This window comes from Hydractinia symbiolongicarpus, chromosome 5, assembly GCF_029227915.1.
Source record: "Hydractinia symbiolongicarpus strain clone_291-10 chromosome 5, HSymV2.1, whole genome shotgun sequence".
Lineage (NCBI taxonomy): Eukaryota > Metazoa > Cnidaria > Hydrozoa > Anthoathecata > Hydractiniidae > Hydractinia > Hydractinia symbiolongicarpus.
In genome coordinates, this window is record NC_079879.1 from 5,221,817 (window position 1) to 5,242,433 (window position 20,617).

At 33.7% G+C, this 20,617-nt stretch overlaps 2 protein-coding genes across 4 annotated transcripts; both read left to right on the forward strand.

Moving 5' to 3' along the window:
• The first annotated feature begins 45 nt into the window (after positions 1-45).
• LOC130644343 (uncharacterized) lies at positions 46-4,992 on the forward strand. The gene is made up of 2 exons (XM_057449904.1): positions 46-200; positions 4,265-4,992. The coding sequence occupies exon 2, from the start codon at positions 4,281-4,283 to the stop codon at positions 4,740-4,742; it is 462 nt and encodes a 153-aa protein (XP_057305887.1). The 5' UTR covers positions 46-200; positions 4,265-4,280; the 3' UTR covers positions 4,743-4,992.
• Positions 4,993-5,335: 343 nt separating this feature from the next.
• LOC130644338 (LIM domain-binding protein 2-like) lies at positions 5,336-19,353 on the forward strand. 3 transcript variants are annotated; one of them, XM_057449896.1, is made up of 10 exons: positions 5,336-5,495; positions 5,570-5,645; positions 10,421-10,523; positions 15,563-15,735; positions 16,019-16,225; positions 16,363-16,432; positions 16,517-16,570; positions 16,822-16,854; positions 17,213-17,405; positions 18,831-19,353. In XM_057449896.1, the coding sequence occupies exons 1-10, from the start codon at positions 5,452-5,454 to the stop codon at positions 19,000-19,002; spliced, it is 1,125 nt and encodes a 374-aa protein (XP_057305879.1). In that variant the 5' UTR covers positions 5,336-5,451; the 3' UTR covers positions 19,003-19,353. The 3 variants fall into 3 exon arrangements, with proteins under 3 accessions (XP_057305879.1, XP_057305881.1, XP_057305880.1); XM_057449898.1 differs by having other exon boundaries at positions 18,849-19,353; XM_057449897.1 differs by having other exon boundaries at positions 5,352-5,495; positions 5,573-5,645.
• Positions 19,354-20,617: the final 1,264 nt, after the last annotated feature.

Here is a 20,617-nt window from a genome sequence, read left to right on the forward strand (position 1 = left end):
GTTTACATATATTTTGGGTCCTGTGATCCCGGCGCTCCTACGCTACGGTTTTATGTTTTGGTACAACTTTCTACAAAATAAGGACGGAGTGCTATTTTCCTATTATTTGCCGCATTTTCATTTTGTATTTATAGTGTAATCCAAATATAGTACACGCCATTCACACATAGGATTTTCTCTTCGTCCGACACAACAGCTAGGTACGGATTCTTTTTTAAATTTTACTGAAAAGAAGCATATCATTCATGAGTAGGAGCACTGTTGCTGAAAATATGTAGTGTTGAAGACCTTGCTACATAAATTTGACTTTCGGTTTGTTTTGTGGCTATTTTCTTAGCTCACTTCTCTTCCAATCCAATTTAAAAGCACTTTCTCTTCTATAATTTTTTGCACTGAACACTTCTCTGAATGTATAACTTTTGTCTGCACTCCCATGGTCTGTATATATTTTTCAGTTTCCTTGAAAAGTAACACTTGCTTATTTTACCAACAGATTTATTTGTGTAACAGGCTCCTGTGCATCTAGCTACATGTATAAAATAATGTCACAAATTAATAGATGAAATCCGTTATTTACATTTTCAGTGGTAAGGTTTTTCGGCTTTGGTATTTGTGTGGCAGGAAAAAAGATCGGGTGCTAGGTGAAACAATGTAATTATCAGTCCATTTCTTTATGCGAAGGCAAATCCAAATATATAAATCATATCTCAATGGTGTTTTCCGTGAGAAGAAATCCACAGGAAAAGACCTCTATTCACCAAATCCTAGCATCTTTTTTCCTGCCTCACAAATGCCAGATCCAAAGAGCTTACCGCTGAAAAGTAAACAAATAACACCACACTGAAATCCATCTATTTAGCTTATGGCCTAACAACACGTCTTTTTAAGATGATAAATACTTTAGGGAAGTAGTAAATTTGTTCTGACACTGAATTTTCGTTTATGAACCGACCCTGCAAAATACAAATAATGTCGGAGAAACCTAATGGGGAAGAGGGTGCGAAAGTGATTTCCCAAACGAGATATTAAGTACGACTGACGAACTTCAATACACTGAATCATTGTGCCATGTTTTTCCTGCGCGCGCAGAAATGGAGGTAATGTGTCTGCTTGGTTTGTTTACGATTTTACCTCCATTTCTGCTCGCGCATCGAGCATTACGTAATCAATTAGATGCGCATGCAAGTAAATATCGGGACTGTGATTCCATGTATTACGGCAAAACTTGCATGTTTCCATAAATTTTGATGCTGAATTCAAATAGGAAACCTAACTTTAATTTTTAGCATTTTAAATTGTTTCTTATACAAATATAAAAAGGTTGTTTAACATTTAGAGCGCACAATGTGAGCGGATTTTGAAATTTTAATTCTAGCGCATTACTTTTTTAACATTTTTTAAAACGCGATCTAAAAAAGCATTTCTATCGCTGCTTTTCATTCTTAAACTTTTAAAATGCGATATAAAAAACTTCTCTATTGACGTATTCCGTTCTTAGATTTTTAAAATGCGATCTAATGAAGCTTTTCTATCGCCGTTCTTAGTTCTTAAATTTTTAAATTGTGATCTAAAAATGAAAGATTAACGCTAGCTGTATACCCTAGATTGTTATGCATAACTTAAAAAAATATAACACAAAGGAAGTATAATTACATTTAAACATCCGAAATCATTGTCAAATACACCCGTGTTTTTAAAATAGTTCTATTATAAGAAAGTGTTAATGGCCTCGATAGCTTCAAGAATGATATCGAGACAGATGCATTGCAAAGCCCTCTCGATACAATTTGAAAGTAAAAAAACTTCTATCGCGGATCGAGAATACCGTCGTGATACATGAAGCGTGATGTTAAACAACATTTTTCCAGTACTGTACAATAGGAACCCAGCCGTAACTTGATATTGTCCATTCATACCTTATTTTAGCTAGCCGTACCTGGCTTAATTTTGTTTTTCTTGATCTTTTTTAAGAATTATAAATTGTTTCTTCCTTAATAGAACCCAGTCATATCTTAATTTTGGTTAATTGTACCTTATTTTACCTGACTGTTTTTAAAATCTTACAATGTTCTGCTGTACCCTATTTTAACTGTCTGTATTAAAAGTGGACCTGGGGTTGCTTTAGTTTTATAAACTCGTCACAGCAAATAAACGAAAGGTTTGTACTAATGTCTATAGATATGAAAACAAGACAACATGCCCTGGGAACGAGGTAGGAATCTGACAACTTACACAGCAATCCAAGTAACAATCATTTCAAATTTTTAAAAGTTCAACTTCGCACAATCTTATTTCAGTGCAGAAAAATGTTTTTAACTGTCACTTCTGAACTATAAATCATGTTTATTCGAAAAAGAATAGAAAAATGCACGCTTGAACAAACACAAAAACATGGGTTGGATTAATTCAGTGAAAACCCTAAACGATCATGTTTGCTTTATGCAGGCATACGTCAGTTTGTTTACATTTTTCTCACATCAGCTGAACTAGACTATTCTGTATTAGTTCAACATTACCTACGATATAAAAAAGTGTTTTTGTTGTGGAAGCCCCCCTTTAATTTTGCTAGTTGTACAACTATTAACAGTATCTTATCTAATATTGTCCAGAGCGTAATAATGTTCAATCTCACTGTACTAATGTTTGGTTGACCTTTTTCATACATTGATAGACATATTTAAAAACTCCATGTTATATTAAAAACTTTTCTTTTAAATTATAATACATATAAGATATATAATCATTGGTGTATCATTATTGTGGATCTCCTGTGGTTGCTGTTGCTTGTTGATGGATTGCCTCATTTGGCGTCATTATTATCAGCATAAATAATCATCTAAAAGCACAAATCTGAATTTTTTTGCCTAAGTGAAGGGAAATTTTGTATAGGATAATCTATTATTTTGGCAATAAAAGGCACTAATAGATAAATAATTTAAGTATACTAAAATTTATTCTATGTTCAGAACTTCAAATTATGAATCACATCATATTCTCATGAAAAGGGTGTCTGCTTAGATAATATCCACATGGGTTTTTTTTTAGGGTTTGAAAATGAAAATTTTTATTTTTAATTATGAAAAAGATTAAAAATAGGGAAGGCTGGATAGCTCTGCTTTAGACTGTACTACATTAGGTATTTCTTTCCCACCTATTTTCATGGGTGTGATCCTGGACCGGGATTTGTCCTGGATGCTGGATAAGGTAAGGTGAGCTGACTAAAAAAGCAGTTCTACTTAAAGAATAACAACATTAATAACTTTTGACAACTATTATGTCCAAGTTAATACAAAAAATAGCAACAAGCAAGTTTTTATGGGAGAGCAGCTAGTACCACCAATTGTTTCAGAGCATTTCATTGATGTCATATTTTTTAATTAGCAAAGCTCTTATAGGCTTTGAAGCTTACCACCCACTAATCAACAAGGTGGAAAGAGCTTGGGAATTGTTTTACTGTTTTACAAAATCATCATTGGTTCTTAAGATTTTGAACTTCTACTAAATTTTGAATGACATCATGAAGGTTTTCCAAAGAGTGTTGACTTTAATAAGGCATGTATAGGATTTATCTCTTTAGTCTTTAAATTTAACATTTAAGCTTATTTACAGAAATGTTAACCCTTTTTTTATTTTTGCGAAGAGATCTGTCAGACCTTCAGCTTTTGGGTGTTTTTCACCTCTTCCGTAAATTGGTTGTTGTGTGTGTGACTACTCAAGTACTAGAACTAGTTTTATTTTTCAAAAGATTGGCAAGGACTAAATTTCAGATGTATCCTTAAAGAAGTAGTGTTAAGTTTTTGTAATCTGTTCTATTTATATGCCTTAAGGGAATTTGTTCTCACAAGAGCTTATTTATGACCAAAATTTTTGGTCCTAATATTCTGCAAAAAAAAGATTTTATGACATTTTGTTTCTCAATTTATATCCTTTTTTAATTGTTGCGTTTTTATTTTTTACTGACGTCATTTTTTGATTATATATGTGATGCCATAGTTTTTTAATTACAACCTAAGAGAAAGGGTGGACATTTCTGGTCAAATGGGAGTTTAGATTGATCGAAATTTGTTGCAAACATTCACTTTTCTCTGTTTAAATGAGGGATGAAAATCCCAGGGCTAAAAGTGTCGATATTTAGATGTATGATTATCATTGTTTCTTAACTTCCAAGCTCTTTCATACAAAAGCGATTTCTTTTAAGTGGTTGGTAAGCTTCAAGAAAAAATATTTGTTTATTTTTTGCTGAATTAATTATTTATTTTTCTAGGTGTTTTATCTGCAATATGTCCAAATTAGCAAAATGTGTCTTGGAAGGTGAGGTGAAAGGTACCATTACCTTTGAACAAACAGGTGATGGACCAACCACTGTCAATGGAACAATAACTGGCCTAGCTCCTGGGAAGCATGGTTTTCACGTACATGAATTTGGTGATTATTCCACTGGATGTGGAAGTACAGGAGGACATTTCAATCCAGCTGGTAAAGAACATGGTGCACCTGGAGATGAAAACAGACATTCAGGTGATCTTGGCAATATTGAGGCTGGCTCAGATGGTGTAGCCATTGTAAACATCACAGATAACCAGATACCACTGCATGGAATAAACAGTATCATTGGACGTGCTATTGTTGTTCACAAAGATGAAGATGATCTAGGTAAAGGAGGCCATTCTGACAGTTTAACAACTGGTCATGCTGGTGCTCGTTTATCCTGTGGCGTTATTGGTTTGGCGAAACCACAGTGAGACATTTACACATTGGCTGTGAAATCAATTTTCTTCAGTTGTGTTCTTAGAAACTTAAAAAAATTATTGTATAGTTCTTCATTTTTCTCTTACTGATCTTATTATTAGGATTTGTGCTTACTTTACTTGCTTTAATCCAAGCTGTAACTATGACTTTACAAGGTTTTCATCAACCAAGAGTTTTTTATTCTTATATTTTGTAAACCATATGTTTATGAATAATAACTCATAATAATTCTTGTTAGAACAACTGATGCATCTTTTTTTCTTATGTGAGACAGTCAAACCATAGTGTGTGTGTTGCAATTAAAAAGTTTGGTTTTGCATACCTAGCAAATCAGCACCCCCAATTTTGTAAACTGAAGTTGTTAACTAAGAACTCCTTTCATTAAAACCCTCCTAAGTAACCCTCCAAAAGGCACTTGTTTAAGTCTTGTTTGTGTTTGTTTTTTACTTAAAAAGGTATTTTTTGATTTTATGCCTGGAAATTAAGAATCCTCGATCAAGCATTAATGATATTATTTGTTAGCAAAAAGCTCAACATATAAGTTTACCTGATATTTGATAGCTTTCATCGAGTTTCTGTTCTGTTTAATTTGTGAGTAACATTCTGTTTCATTAACAACAATAATTAGAAATATAAATAACTAGTAACATGGAATGACGCTGTTGAATGGATCATGTTGAATAAATCCAGTTGTGCTTAGTGATGCAAAGAATAGGCAACATGCCAACAGCACTACAAAACCACAGGTCAGTGTTTTTTTACACACTTTTAAACAATCAACCCTGGTCGGCTTGTGTTACAATAGTTGTTTGTTGTTTAGAAGATCCAACCCATACTGTTTGCAGCCAGATTACAAGATACATGAGTTTAACAAACGACTACAGCAACACACAGAGGTAAAAGTGTTTGTTTTATCTGATACGAAAAGCATAGTACATTCCAGTTTCTCAATTTGTAGCACTACTTGCTATTCTTTTATGTATTTCCGAAAGTAAAATGACAAAAGTTTTAGTAACTGCTAAATGTTTGCATTTTGCAAGCAAACTTTTGTAAGTGAGCCATAACAAAAACGTATTTTTTATTCATGCATAAAGCTCTAATCTTATATGATATACCATCAGTTCAAGCATAGTCATAAGAAAAAAAGATAGTCTAGAGGTAAGGACCTCCGACATTGTTTACGCAAGGTATCCTTAACTTGGGTAGGATGACCCTCCGAAACTGCACGAAAGTTAAACATGGCGGCTTCAGCACAGGAAGAGTACTTAGCTGGTGACGACCTTGATGACTTGTTTAGTTAATTGATGCTGGTTTTCTTGATGATGATGCAATTTTTAATGCAGATTTGAACGCTGTAGTTTCTGAAGTAATAGATAGCGACAAAAATAAAGCTGTTTATCGTTGTCAACATTGCGAAATAATTTGTTAATCACAACCTGGTCATTGTAATGTTAAACATACATCAGTAACTATCACAACAAATTCTTGTGACTCTAGTTCTTCATACCACAGCTGTCAAAGGAAGAACAATGTTTGAAGAAATTTCACCCCTTAACTTTAAAATTAATTGTAAATAAATGTGCTGATTCATGCTTTAAAGATTTGTGTTTGTCTGAAAGAAAATTTTTTATTTTCAACTGATGATGCTATTGAACTATGGAACAAGTTCAGACCAATGATTGAAAAATATTCTGGGGATGCTGAAGATTTTTACATGTATTTTTATGGCATGTTGTAGGAAAATATCCTACCATCAAAATTTGAAGAAACACGATTTAGCAGTTTTTTACTTGTAGAAGCGGCAAATCATATGTTGACCCATTTATCAGGCATTGGTAAAGATACACCCAAAGACCTACAGGTGGCAGAAATTTCAGAAAAAGAGCTCAAAAGTTTAGATTATCTTGGTGGATATATTCTTCACAAACTACATTCTAGGTTTCGATTTTCAAAGGCTACTTTAACAAATCGCACACAATTTATTGCACTGCTGCAAGCATGTAAGGTTGATAACAATGATTCTCAGACATATATTAATATTCATGATCGTGGAGGTTTGTAGAGGGTAAACAAAAAAAATGCAAGCAGTTTTCGTTAAATGTGAACAAATATTTCGGTTATCAACTATATATTAATTTCCAAACCAAATTGGTATGTCACAACATAGTCCACAAGATGCTAAAAAACCCTTCAAGTGGAGCCACAAGTTGATGAAGAAGTTAGTTTAAACTTGTTGGAGCATATGTTTACATTGCTACTAAAGTTTGCACCTTTTCATATGCTAAAGATATTCGTGAAAAACACAAGGCTGCTAAACAGAATTCAAAAAAACGTGCTTTGAGAGTTGAACTAAAGAACTAGAAGAAAACAGCTAATACTAAAGAACTGCTAGAGCTAATACAAAAGTCCTGGATTAAAGAAACTGTCAAAAAAGCTATATAACTTATGTTTTATTCTATATTTTTCTATATGCCTGATATATTTCTTTACATTGTTTATTTAAACTTTATTATTATTAAGAAATCAATGGCAAATTCTTGCTTAACCTGTCTTAGAGCGCCAAAATTAGGAACGACAGTTATTCACAGGTTTTGTCGATAACGCCAAATGTTGTCAGTGAGCAATACAAAACTATGAAATCACTGATTGCAAGTTTTTTTCCAAATATTTTTCAATTTGTAGAGTTGCAAAAAGTTCTAGGTGAAGTAAATACAATGTGTAGCTACAAAATTTTGTTTTCTGCTAGAACCCTCCAGTCCCCAGTATAAAGGGGGCTGAAGAATGTGACCAAAAATATTGATAGCCAATGTAATGTTTTTTTTATAAAAATAGCCGGTTTGACATTTTTAATCCATGTCCGAGATGTAGCATCTATTGAGAGTTTTTCTTTCTTTTTGGCAATGGACTATCATCAATAAGGTTAAATTTGCTACTACCTGAGGCACAAACATTTCCAGCAATTGGTTGTACAGAAAATTGGCTTTTGATTGTGTTATCATTATAGCCTACATCTCTCACTGATGGGTTGTCACGGCGTGATCCAATAGTATGTTGTCTGCCAAAATAATTTTCTATATCATTCTGGCAAAATCTTTCTGACAAAATATGGCATACGCCATGTTCAAGTAAGAATTTACAGACTTCTTTAAAGGAATGTACAGTTATTTGTAATCCTTCATAAGTCTGCCAAGAGATGAACATATTCAATCTTGCTTGTGCAGTATAAGGATGATCATTGCGTTCTTTAATCGATTCCTTCCATAATTGGAAATAAGAGAGAAAATCGTCCAACAAGGTGAAACGGGTGTCATCGATGGATTCATATGGTCTTGAAAATGGTTTTCTCTTCAATTCATGGTCAACAGTGCTTTCAACATTAAGGCAGTCAAAAAACCTATCCATCATGATGCAAAATTGTGCAATGCCAGCTGCTTCAGGTGGACCAAACTCATAAATTACATTTCCAACTGTTTCACTTAGTACTTGTGCAGCCAAACTGACTCTCATTTTAGAATAAGGTGTCAAATTTATGTGATCATTCGTCAACTTGTGCACTAACTTTAAGCCACTTTCAAGATCTTCATGATATAACTGAGATATGTGACTCCAAAGTACAAAAAACCCACTGTTCCACATGTACCGTGTTGCTCTACTAGAACCAGAGTTGAACAGACAATTGCGAGCTGTTTTAATGAGATGGGGTACATAGGCAAAAAAATATATAAAACGTTTATTTGCAGCATATAGGTTGATGGAACGATACACTACGTTTTTTTTTTACTCCCCACATAATAGCTTGTGCATTCTAAAAAGCAGCAATAACTTTTAAATTTATTTGCTCTAAATAAGAAACTGTTTATCAAAAAATAGGCATAAGTTGATGGTAGCAAAACTGAATGACAATGGGTTTACGATGCTTTTAACAAGAAAAACAGGACGTGGGATGCTAATTCTTTTACATTTTTGAGTGTTGCAAAGTTTGTATTAATATCACCTAGGTCCACAAAACCAATTAGCTCACATGTGTACTTATCCCACACCAAATCTTCCTGTATCTTCATCTCGTCAAATAGTATGGTGACAAATCTCTCAGGTGCTGAAAATAATGCTGTTTTCTTAGAAAGATTTTCAATAATTTGATAGTTAAATCGTCTGGTTGGGTGAATGTCGTTTCAGTAACCTTGCAAAGTACACAAACTGGGAAGGACTAATATTCCATAACCAGTGTTTTTACCAAATTGCAAGTCGGAATATGCAGAGGAAGATTTAGCAGCTAGATTCAGACAGTATTTGATGATCATAGGATGGTATCTGACACTATGTGGACTAGAAGATTGCACATACTTTTGTTGTTCCTCCCAAAATAACTTCATAAAAGGTGGAACAGCCTCTCTGTCACAACCAGTAAAAATAGATATTAGATCTTTACTTAACGCAGGACTTACATTTTCAGAGTGACTTTCTAAAGCATTTTTTATTTCTGCAATTTCCTTTTCCAATCTCTTACAATTAGTCTTTGATTTTGCAGAGTTAATTTTATCCTTTCAGGGGGGGTAGATTTAATTGGTACCTTCAATTTAGCTGGTTCAAGCATCTTTTTTTCTTTTCGAGTGTCACTATACATAACCTTTATGTTGTGAGAAACACACTGTAAACATGGATGTTTGTCATTTGTGGATAGCAGCATCCTGCAATCATTAGACCGGTAGTATTCATGTTGGTGGATAGTTAAATTCTTTACCAGGATCAAGCATAGTAATATCTCCACATAATATGTAGTTATTGGTTAATTCAGAAATAAAACTTGAAAGTGTACTGTTATAAAATGTCTGATTGTATAACAAATAAAAAACATGGTCATCAGGCAACATCCAACCATAAACCCTGATGAAAAATGCTAATGATTGGTCTATAAATACTTCATACTTTGGTAGGATATGATCTGTGGTAAAACATGTAACAATGACTAAAGTATCCTGCACATCAACATGCCAACTTTTACTTAAAGAAAGTTTCATGATGCGTTGTTTAGAATCAGAAAAACTTTTATAAATTGTGGAAGGACATGGTGGCGGAGATAAATCTTGAAAAACTAGGAATTCCTCACGCTTTTGTATAGAAGTGGTTGAACGACTTTAACTACTATTGGTGACAGTTTGAAAACTTTTTTTAGGAAGGTTCAGATATGGTATTTCCCCTTCTTTTAGTGTCTTTCGTGTAGGGTAAACATAAAGTTGATCAGGGGAGAAATGATGTTTACAAATATATAACTTGAAGGTATCAATACGCTTTCTCAGCTGCTTATCAATCACATGATCCTTTGTTATGATGTTGACCAATTTCTTATCTCACCCCATGTCTTGTTGAAATCACTATTTGGCAAAGGAACTTTGAAAATACTTATATCCTTATGCCTTCTGGAAGTGAAACAACCAAATATTGCGCAATTTTTCCCAGGCATATTAGAATAAACATTAAACTGTTATGAAATCAAACCAAAACATACAGGCAATTATACGCCATTTTGAACTTCTGTGCAGGATCGGAGGTCTGGGTTCAAGCTTTATTTGCTTGCAAAAGCATAAAACAATAGGCCATTGTTTGTCACCAGACTATCTTTATTTTTTTTTAAATTTCGCAAACTTGAAATTAAACTTCCGCTTTTGTTTAGAAAGCTGAGCAAGTTTGGTGGGATGAGTTAATAAATGAGTATTTTGAAGACGATGCTACCCTTACTATCCAGTATAAAGATGGTAGCCACCAAAGAAGATATAGTAGGCTCTTTGTTACTTCTTTTTTCTTGAGACACTTGGTTAATAAAGTTAATGGAAATTTATATCAAGAAACTAATAAGAATATTCCAAATGTCATGATTGGAAACATGGAGCCTTTTAGGTAATACTAATTGGTTATAATTTGGTGAAATTTGTAAACCACCATAATGTCCTTCATCCCTGGTTTAAAGTGGCCCTCTTCATAGTTTTTCCCTGATAGCAGTTTCTCAGCACAAAATCCAAATATTCTCCTAATCTTCTGTCCCTCTAGATACTTTACTTTACTATGGAATACAAAAAGTTCTCTCACAAAATTAAAGGGTAAAGTTAGCCCAAATAATTTTTTTCGGTATTTTATAGAACAAAAGTCAACAACTTCAAAATTAAATTTTTGTAATTTTGTTAGGGCTTTCAATAAGAAATGTTAAAAAATCAGGCTTTTTCTTTAAAAATATCTTCTATTGTTCTATTGTTTTTGCTAGTTACCTAGCTTCCTGGTACATCTAGCTAGCAAGATCTGCTGGCTAGGTAATTGAAATGTCTCATTGGATTGCTAGCTATCCATTGTTCCAGTATTTCCCTTTATAAGTTGTTGTCTCTCAAGTAATTATAATTAAACATCTTATTGATATCTAGCTACGAGCTATTCTCCCTAATTATTTAATCATTGTTTCAGTTCTCTATATAAATCTCCCTAGATAGCTAGCTTCCTAGCTAATGAATTACCCCTATAAAAAGACTCTTTATCTAAGAGAAAAATGATCATCTAAATTATATTCATTTGAAAATCGCTACTAAACTTTCTAATGGTACACAGCGTTTTTTAACTTGAGGTAAACAGTTTGCAAAGAGTCTATCGAATCAAAAAGTAGTGTATGCTAGAGAAGGTGATCCAGAAAAACACTTGTGTCATTCGTTCCTGCTATTGCAATGATCAGTTGGCTGTTTTTGGAATGAAAGGTATAAAGTCAATTCAAGATATATTTTTTTCGATGATAAAGCTGATTCACGCACAAGAAACCACTTTGAGAGCAAAGTCTTGTTATGTTGAGGATAAAGTTTTTGATAGCCTTTTATCAATTTGGAGTGAATATTCAAATAAAGGTGACTATCTGGAAATGAGAAAACTAAAAAGACTAACAGTAAACGTTATATATGTTATGTTATATATCATGTTGAGACTTCTGGTATATTGAAGACAAATTCATCTGTTCTTATTGGAGTAATTACAGAAGGAAAATATTCAACTATAGTAATGGTGAAAAAATTAGCTGAGTATATTTATTTGTGTCGGAAGCTGTAAAGTTATCGAAGTACATTAACAATAGATTTGATTTTGTTGCTGGAAAAAATGCTGGATTTTTCTATGAATAAAGCCAAGGTGACTGCTACAGACAATTTCTTTTTGAGTAAACAGAGAATTTGTATATTATTACATTTGTTTATAGGTTCATGATAACAATTCATGTTATATGTATATAAATTTTTTTTCTCGCACCAACTGTTACTAATAGTATACAGTATACAGCTCTGAAATTATTTACAACACAATGGTGATAATCCCTAATAAACAATTATAATAACTTTCAACTTCAGAAACATTTATAACACCTTGGGGGAAAAAAGAGTGTTAAAAATGTGTTAATTAATTTCGTGAGATAACTGTCGGGAAAATTAACTTCATGGGATTAGCTGGTAGTGAGTCCCCATTGACATAAACACCAATGGATGTAACATTGAAATGTTTAAAGTTAAAATTTAAAGTTTTCACGTAGGAACCTGTATGAGCATCATTGTCTGTGAATGTGATGAATAAACGATTGGGTAGTTTTCCAAGAAGCATTGTCTCAATTCAAACTTGTTAAACCAGTGGCCAAAGAGTGTGCTTTAATTTGAACGTGATTGATTGGATAACAGGCGGGAGTTCGCTCCAAACTAGTTTGTATCATTTCAAATTTCTTAGGAGTGAGTTGTAATTTTTGTAATCGTAGCGACACATCCACAAACGTTACTTTGAAATCAGGATTATCTCCATTGGTCATTAAATGAAAAGCATCCTTATTTCTATGTAGTGTAATCTTAAGAGATAGGCTATTAAGCAACAGGTGACCTTGATTGAATATATGACAATGTAATCTTCCTGAAAGCCCAACAATTGTATACCTGTCTTTTCACTAAACCAGCGTTATCTCCAGCTGCTGCATTGCTTGCATCCATATGTCCACTAGTATCCTTTTCAAACAATCTCATCGTCAATTGACTCTTTTTAGCTTCTTTTCCATAATGTTCAACAATGTTTTGATAAAAGCTCTATATGAGTAGGTGTTAGGGAAATAATACTTCCTCCGATACTCGCATCTACTTGACTGAATAGCAATGAAATAGGATAATTTATTAGTGCAACAGCAGCATCTGTTGTATCAGATAAGGTGCATTCAAGATGACTTGAATTTGTTTTAGCCATACCTTAAATTATACCAAATGTCTCGCATTTCTCTTTTTCGAAGATGCTTTACCTTTCACAGACTGAGGACGAATGAGGAAATTGGATGTTGCTTTTCGTGTTTTATTATGCAGAGCTGTTGCAACCATTTCATTTAGACTTGTTTGCTCTTCTTTTGAGTGCTACCTTAGCACTCTCCCCCTTCGCCATGTCACTTAGTGTTTCCATGCTTGTTTTCACAGCTCTTTTTCCAACGTCGATTAATCCCTTATTGAGAAAAGGTGCAGCACTTCGTAATAATCCACAAAATATTCCACCAAGTTCATACCCTCTTTGTATAGCACCACCTCGAAAAACAGGTATCCCTGCACCATATTGTGACAAATGGTAGAGTGTATGATGGAGGAAATAATTTGAGTGTCTCATGACTAACTATAAAACTTTGCTTGTTTTCGTCTTCACTTTCACCTTCCATGACTCAATTGAAATCAATTCTCCTGCGTCACCTCTTAAATCTATATTTATAACTTGTATGTTTCCTCTGGTTAATGGTAGAAAATATGATCTGTCATAACTTTTGCATACATATTCACCATAGTTGGACTGAACAGGTATAACACGTAGGAGGTACGTTGAAATCGCCAGTATTTTGGTTTTGAATGATGTTTTGTAGCAATAGATAATACTATAACGTTGAGTAGTGGAAGTTGACATTCCCCTCGCTGCTCCAATTGATGAATCTATAAGTTTGTTTGTTTTAAATCCGAGACAATGTGCCATTCGCTACTAGCATTATCAAATTTCAATTCGCATTCTCTTTCCATTTGATTGGATGTGCTATTCGAACGTTCACTGAAATGATATTTTGTCTGTCTCAACAATTTGACCTGTGTTTTTTTCCAACTTTTCAATGACCTGTTGGACAGATGAATAATGTCCACTGGGAACTTTCAACTCTGTACGATAGAAAAGGTGATATGAACTATCGTCTTCTATACGTGTCAATACCTTTTTTCTTTTTTCGTTCTAAGTGTTAATATTCTTCCCCATTCAGGGGGGAAAATAAAATATTTATTCTTCCATGGTTGGATTTTTCATATTTTTCCCTATTGTGTTGTGACCTTCCCCTGATATTATACCATGAATGAGGAAATTGTATTTCTGACAGAGCAACCTCCCACTTTGTAGGATCCAGTTCAATTGGTTTTAGTAGGTTAACTTTGAAACTAGATGTTTTGTTGTCTGCGAATGTTAACATCAAACTGTTGCTTAGTAGTACATACTGACGTTCAATATGCTTTAATAACATATCTAACATTACATATTCTTAAAATAATCACTAAATAGAGTTTCCACAGCCGACTTCCATTTGTTATCATTTTCCAACTGTTCATATGTAATGTTCACATTTCCAGAATATTCATGTTGATTTTCAAGCGAAATTTCCAAGCACTCCTTATATGCATCATCGTTCTTCACCCGCTGTAGAATTTCATCAAAACATCCTTTGAAAACTACACTCTTATCATAAGACAAGCAATTGTGGTCACGTTGACTTGGGGAATCGAAACAGCATCCTTCACACATTTCTTCAATAAATTCGCAAATTTTTTGTTTCATTTCTCGAAAGTATATATCAGCTAACTTTTTACGATAAAATGATTGGGCAGAATCGATATCCCATTCGTTAATAACAATTGGATTTGACTTGGTTCCAGATTCATCAATAACAATAGGATTAGCCTCTGTACCAGTTTCATAGTTGATTGTGTCATTCATCTGCTCATTTGTTGTCTCCTTATTTTGTTTTTCTTCTGACTTCTTGTTAATAACATCAATACATTTTCCCAAGTTATTGATCAACTTTTAAATATAAGTTCCATGAATAACGATCGCGTTATCAGTTTGTCCTTTCATCATAGATCCTTGACGCAGCATTATGAATGTATTGTTTTCCAACGTAGGGACCCTATGCTTCGAAATTTCTGTTTGTGCATTGTTCACTTTTCTCCATTGTGAAATTCTACCATCAAATAGTTTAGCCGCATCAGATCTGTTAGGTTTTCTTTTCCTTGGTGCATCTGGTATTTTTAAACCCTCAGCCTTTCGTTTAGGCGTAATTGTAAGAATCGGTCTGAATTCCATGTTGTAAAACAAAATGCCGTTAAAAAGATACTTTACAAGTAAAATACTTTTTGAAATGGGGTATACACAGCATTTGATATATTTATACAGAGAACTGAAACAATAGTTAAAAAATTAGGGAGAAAAGCTCGTAGCTAGATATCAATAAGATGTTTACTCGATGGACAACAACTTACAAAAGGAAATACTGGAACGGTGGGACATTTTAATTACCTAGCCAGTAGATCTTGCTAGCTAGATGTGCCAGGAAGCTATGTAACTAGCGAAGACAATAGAACATAGAAGATACAGCCTTAATTGCCAAACATGGACCTTGAACCGTAGCCAGGACTAAGGTAATTGCTCTCCATTGTTTTAGACAATTGGTGTCCATTGTTCCAGAAACCTTATTTACCATCTACTTTGCTGCTCTTGTGCTCTTTTTATAGTTATTCATATGTTTTATATTTAGCTGTTCATCGACGTCTGATTCCACGATATTTTCGTTCTTTATACACTGGTGGTGTTTCAAAAGTTTATTTTCTTGTGTTTGACAGTAAAGAGAATTATATGAACACCACAGTTACGTTAGACTGTAAACAGGCTTCTATGGTGACACACTACACGAAGCCAACAGATACAAAGGTACTTCAACATTTTAACATTTTTTGTATTAAGCCAATCAGAACACAGTATGTTATGCCAAATGCTATCCTTGTTTTTGATGGAAGTTTTGCCTGTAAAATGATTAGTTTTAAGGCAGTTGTAACAAAATTGAATTTTTTACTGTTGCCTAAAAATGTTGTATCGTACCTCCTATAGGCTTTAGACAGACTGTAAAAACACAGACAAAAAGGATCTTTTTTATCTTTATGTATATACATGCAAAACAAATATTGTCTGTAGTGATTTATTGTTTCTCCTGCAGGTCCACACAAATGGCCATCTTTCAATAGAATTTTCATTTGATGATTTTATGCGTATTCGAAATTGGAAGTTTCAAATTAAAGAAAATGCTGAATTAATTCCAAAATCCGCCCTGTTAGAATGCAAAGGCGATCAAACGAAACTGGACGCACTTTCTAATAACATAACTGAGTCTGGATTGTCGTCTGCAACTTTGGAATATCTGAGGGTAAGTTTGGTATAGCAATAGTTTTCAAATGAAGTGACTTGATCTTGCTAGATAAATGTAAAAGTTTGACTTTGTAACCCAATATTCTGTTCTCCACACGACAAATGAACTTCTGGTTATGCATTGTGATATTATAGATGGGAGTGATACTAGAGCCAATGCAAGAACTGATGTCACGCCATAAGTCCAGTGGGATAAGCCCGAAAGGTATGTTGTGTTATTTACGTATATATACTGTTGACATTGTTGAATCTAAATTGTTGGTTCTTAATGTTGATTATCTCCCTTTAGATGCTTTGAAAACCGTTTTATATGAGAAGTGGCAAGCACACCTGATGACGCAAGGTTAGTTCCATCCCTTTTTCTAACAGAAGCAAGAGTGTCGTGCGATGTTCATTTGCGATGCAAATCTTGAATGTTCGTCTGTTAACAATGGCGAATTTTTTGCAGTTTGCTATGCAGCCAACCTATTCGACTGTGTGTGGATTTAAGTGAAACCTTTGTTATAACGGTTTTGTTATAATTCCTTTATGTTTACGAAAAGTTTTAGCGAATAAATTTTAAAGCTGATAAATTATTTGCCTATTATTTTTTAGATTACGAACAGAGAGCGAGAATGTGGTCAAATCGTAAGAAAAACATTTATTGTTTGCAAACCTTTTCAACGTGTTGACTAACATTGACAACAACATTAGGCTCACATGTCATCGCTGGTCCATACTGGCTATCATACCAGCGAAATTTTTAAAGTGAAAATATAGAAGTGAACTCCAGTGTAGTCTGGAATCACCAGTTTGCTTGTTACATTTTCTGACACTTGTTATGTCTTCCAAACAAAATAAAAATGTCGGAGCTGAACAAATACTTGTATCAAAACATGCTAAAGTGGGACGTCTGATTGATTTGTGCAAAGAAAGTGTTGTCTTTAAATATTAATAAATAATTAATATTAATAAATATTATAAATTTTATGATATTTTATGTTAGGGGGTAGAGGACAAGCACCCAAAAAGCGCAAGCCACGAAAAACTCCCTCCTTGTCAGATACGAAACCGACTAAGAAGAAATCTCCTTCCACATCTTCCTTCCCTCCGTCTACAACATCTGACGTTATGTTGGTAGATGAACCCATGTTGATGGGAGGGAAATTTGGTGACGAAGATGAGAGAGTGATCACAAGGTGAGCGTTTTCAATATTTTTTGGTTGCCACCAAAGCATTAATGCCGATTTCTAAACTTGTCCATATAAAAGCAGTGCTCTATGCTCTGTTTTTTCGGATGTACAACTCCACGATTTGTATGTATGTATGTATTTTAATATTTAAAGTTAGTTTTACAATTGTTTAGAACTAATTTAAATCGACTATACAAAAAAAGAAAAATAATAATAGTAAATTATTAGTGAGGCTTAACAAAATTAGAGAGTTGGTGTGCAAATTTTGCATGAACAAATGGAAAGTTTCTCACAAAAAGTCGAACTGACTGCCATATAAAACCAGGTGACATTTCATTAAGAAAGTTAGTTCTTTCATCGCCATGGTAGGTTAATAAGATGAATGATGACATCATTTGCAATATACTTAGCAAGTGTTCAAAACTGCAAGTATTGTCCGTACAAATAAGGTTCGTGGATACGATTGATAAGATTGTTTGTGACACGTCCACAGAACATCCATATCAAAGGACAGTTAGAGAAGTAAAAAAAAATGAAAGTAATTAACAAATTTTTTTGTCTGATGTATATAGAGAGATCCTTTGAAGTACTTTTCCTTTCCTACTGGACTTGCCTACAATACTCTGGATATGTGAGGCAAAATTTAGTTTTGTATCAACCGAGATACCAAGTGGATCAATTGTTGCAGTCCACATTTGTTTGGCCTCCTAACGATATAAAATTATTAACACTACTCATGATATATTGATATTTCTTTAAATTAACTAATAAACATTTTTCGTGAACTAATTATGCAGTATTAGTAAATCAGTGTAACATATCTATGACTTGTTATATGGTATCCTTGCAGGAATTTACCGTATTACCATTTGCAAAATTACAAAGTTCTGAGAGTGAAATAAACCAGAAAAAATCTTTTATGAAAATATTGAAAAAGGGAAGAGCAAGTATAGATCTTTGGGGGAACTCCAGCAAGAAGGGGAAGCCATTTGCTAACAACAACTTATTCTAGTCTCTTCAAAGCGATTTTTGAGCCAGCAGTTACTTAACATCAGACTAAAAACTTTGAGAGATTATATAGCAAACTCGTCTATAGTTTTGCTTATCATTGCGATGGGAATAACCTCAGAAATTTTTGATTCATCATCAGGGGAAAGATTATTTAGAGACAAAAATTGATAATAAAAGTGAAATAAGGTGTTATAATATAATGCTATGGATATCATTAATAAACAAACAGGAAAGTCATCAATTCATTTCCGTTATAACATTCTTTAAATCGTCTTGTTAAATTGGCTTAAAATGGAACTCTTCCACCGACCGAATTCCACCGACTTAAGGGCATACATAAAAGACATTAAGTGGTAGTTTGGTGGCAACCCTTTTGTAGTCAATTAACAATGACTGGACCATCTAATTAGTCTCATGTAGACTTTCTCTTAATGGTAGGTTGGAAAACACTCGATTCACTGGTAATAACGGTACCACCACTGAGGATGGTGATGATGCTTTCGCTTCGAATGGTAGCAACGAACAACCTGTTTCAAATTCTACACTACCGTGGAAAAGTGATAAGCCACCTGCAAAGGATGATCAGAAATAAAACGAAAAATAACTTTTCTAAAAGAAGATGAATTTTAGAATTTATTTATTGTTTTTTTATTATTATTTTGTCAATTTCTTGTACATATTCAAATTTTTAATTTTCCCTCTTACTTATACTATTTCTCTCAAGGATTTGCTTTCTATTTTCATGAATGGATTGAATTTTCTGCTTAACAATTGAGAACTGTTTTTTAGAAAACCAGTTGCGGTAATCACCTTTTCAATCAACTTTTTCGTTTTAATTTACTTAAACATGTATTAGTGGCGTCAAAATATGTGTATATATCTAGCATGTATTGAATGTCGTCAGAGTGTGTGTATATATAGAATTAATTACACGTCTAAAGTACTATTTGTATTTAGTGAATGCAAGCAATGTAAATGGTCGAACAGCTACAGCAGCTAAAAGTAGTTGCATTGCTTAGACTTTCAATATTTTGTTTGTGCTACCTCCATGGCTAGTCTTAACAGTTTTAACATGCAAAAATTATCTCCTAAACGTGAAGAGCTCTGGACATCTGTTATCGGCACTATCGTATCACTACTAATCAGCACTAAAATAACATTGTGGAGAATTTACCTGTTCCCACTAGCGATACCAAATATATTTTAAGTCGAGAATCGAGTAAACATAGTGTGCAGAGGGTTCACAACTCCCAACTGGAAAAACTATGTGTAACGCTACTGAAGCCGTGTTTTGCGTTGCTCGAGAAAAAAGGGAATATAATCTCGATGTACTATTTCTTTGCCCTGATCACTATCCTCCCAAACGTTCGACTCGACTTCTATTAAACGTTCTTCGTATGCTACATCTTCTTCCCTCTTCTGTTGCTGTATTTCTGTAACCGATTGCTCAAAACCCAGTCATCTTCCTAAGTTGCGTGTTTAACTTCTCTTTTTTGACAATATTTACTTTTATAAATTGTTTTCAAGTTGTCTCTGTAGACATGATACCCCATACCAATTTTTTCAGTAAAGGAATTCATCTTATTTTCGAAAAGAATGAAACATTCCTGCGATTTCTTTTTATCTTAATCATTTGTTTTCACTGTTCGATTGTTGTATCAGCATCTCAAGAGTTCTAAAGCGCTCATTTTCGCTGGTTTTAAAAAAGAACGCATGTGCGGCCCTTTCCGAAGCCATAACGTCAGCAAATCTTTGTGTAAACCAATTTTAGAATATCGAGGTGATTCGTAATAATGCTGATCAAAAGAACTGTTTGTAAAAAAAATTTCATAGACCTTAAAAATGCTTGTCATAGGAAAAACTGTAATAGGTTGACCAATAAACAAAATTAAGGGTTTAGAAAATAATGCTGCTTTTTGAAAGAAATCCATATTTTGGCCCTGTTTACACCACCTATCAAGAACGCCGGCGTAAAAAGGGCCGATAAGGTACGCTGGAAGATGAAAAAATCTTTTTTTTTTTGTTCCACGACACAAAAGAAAAACTACTAAACCGACACACTCCACCGTAAACGTACACTTAAAAACAACTCGACCTCCCCCTGCCTGGTGGTGCGGCGTACACACGATGTGGTAGCAGGATATAAAATATAGGATATGTACTTAAAAAACGAAAATTTATTCAAGTAGAGTTTTAAAATGTTAACT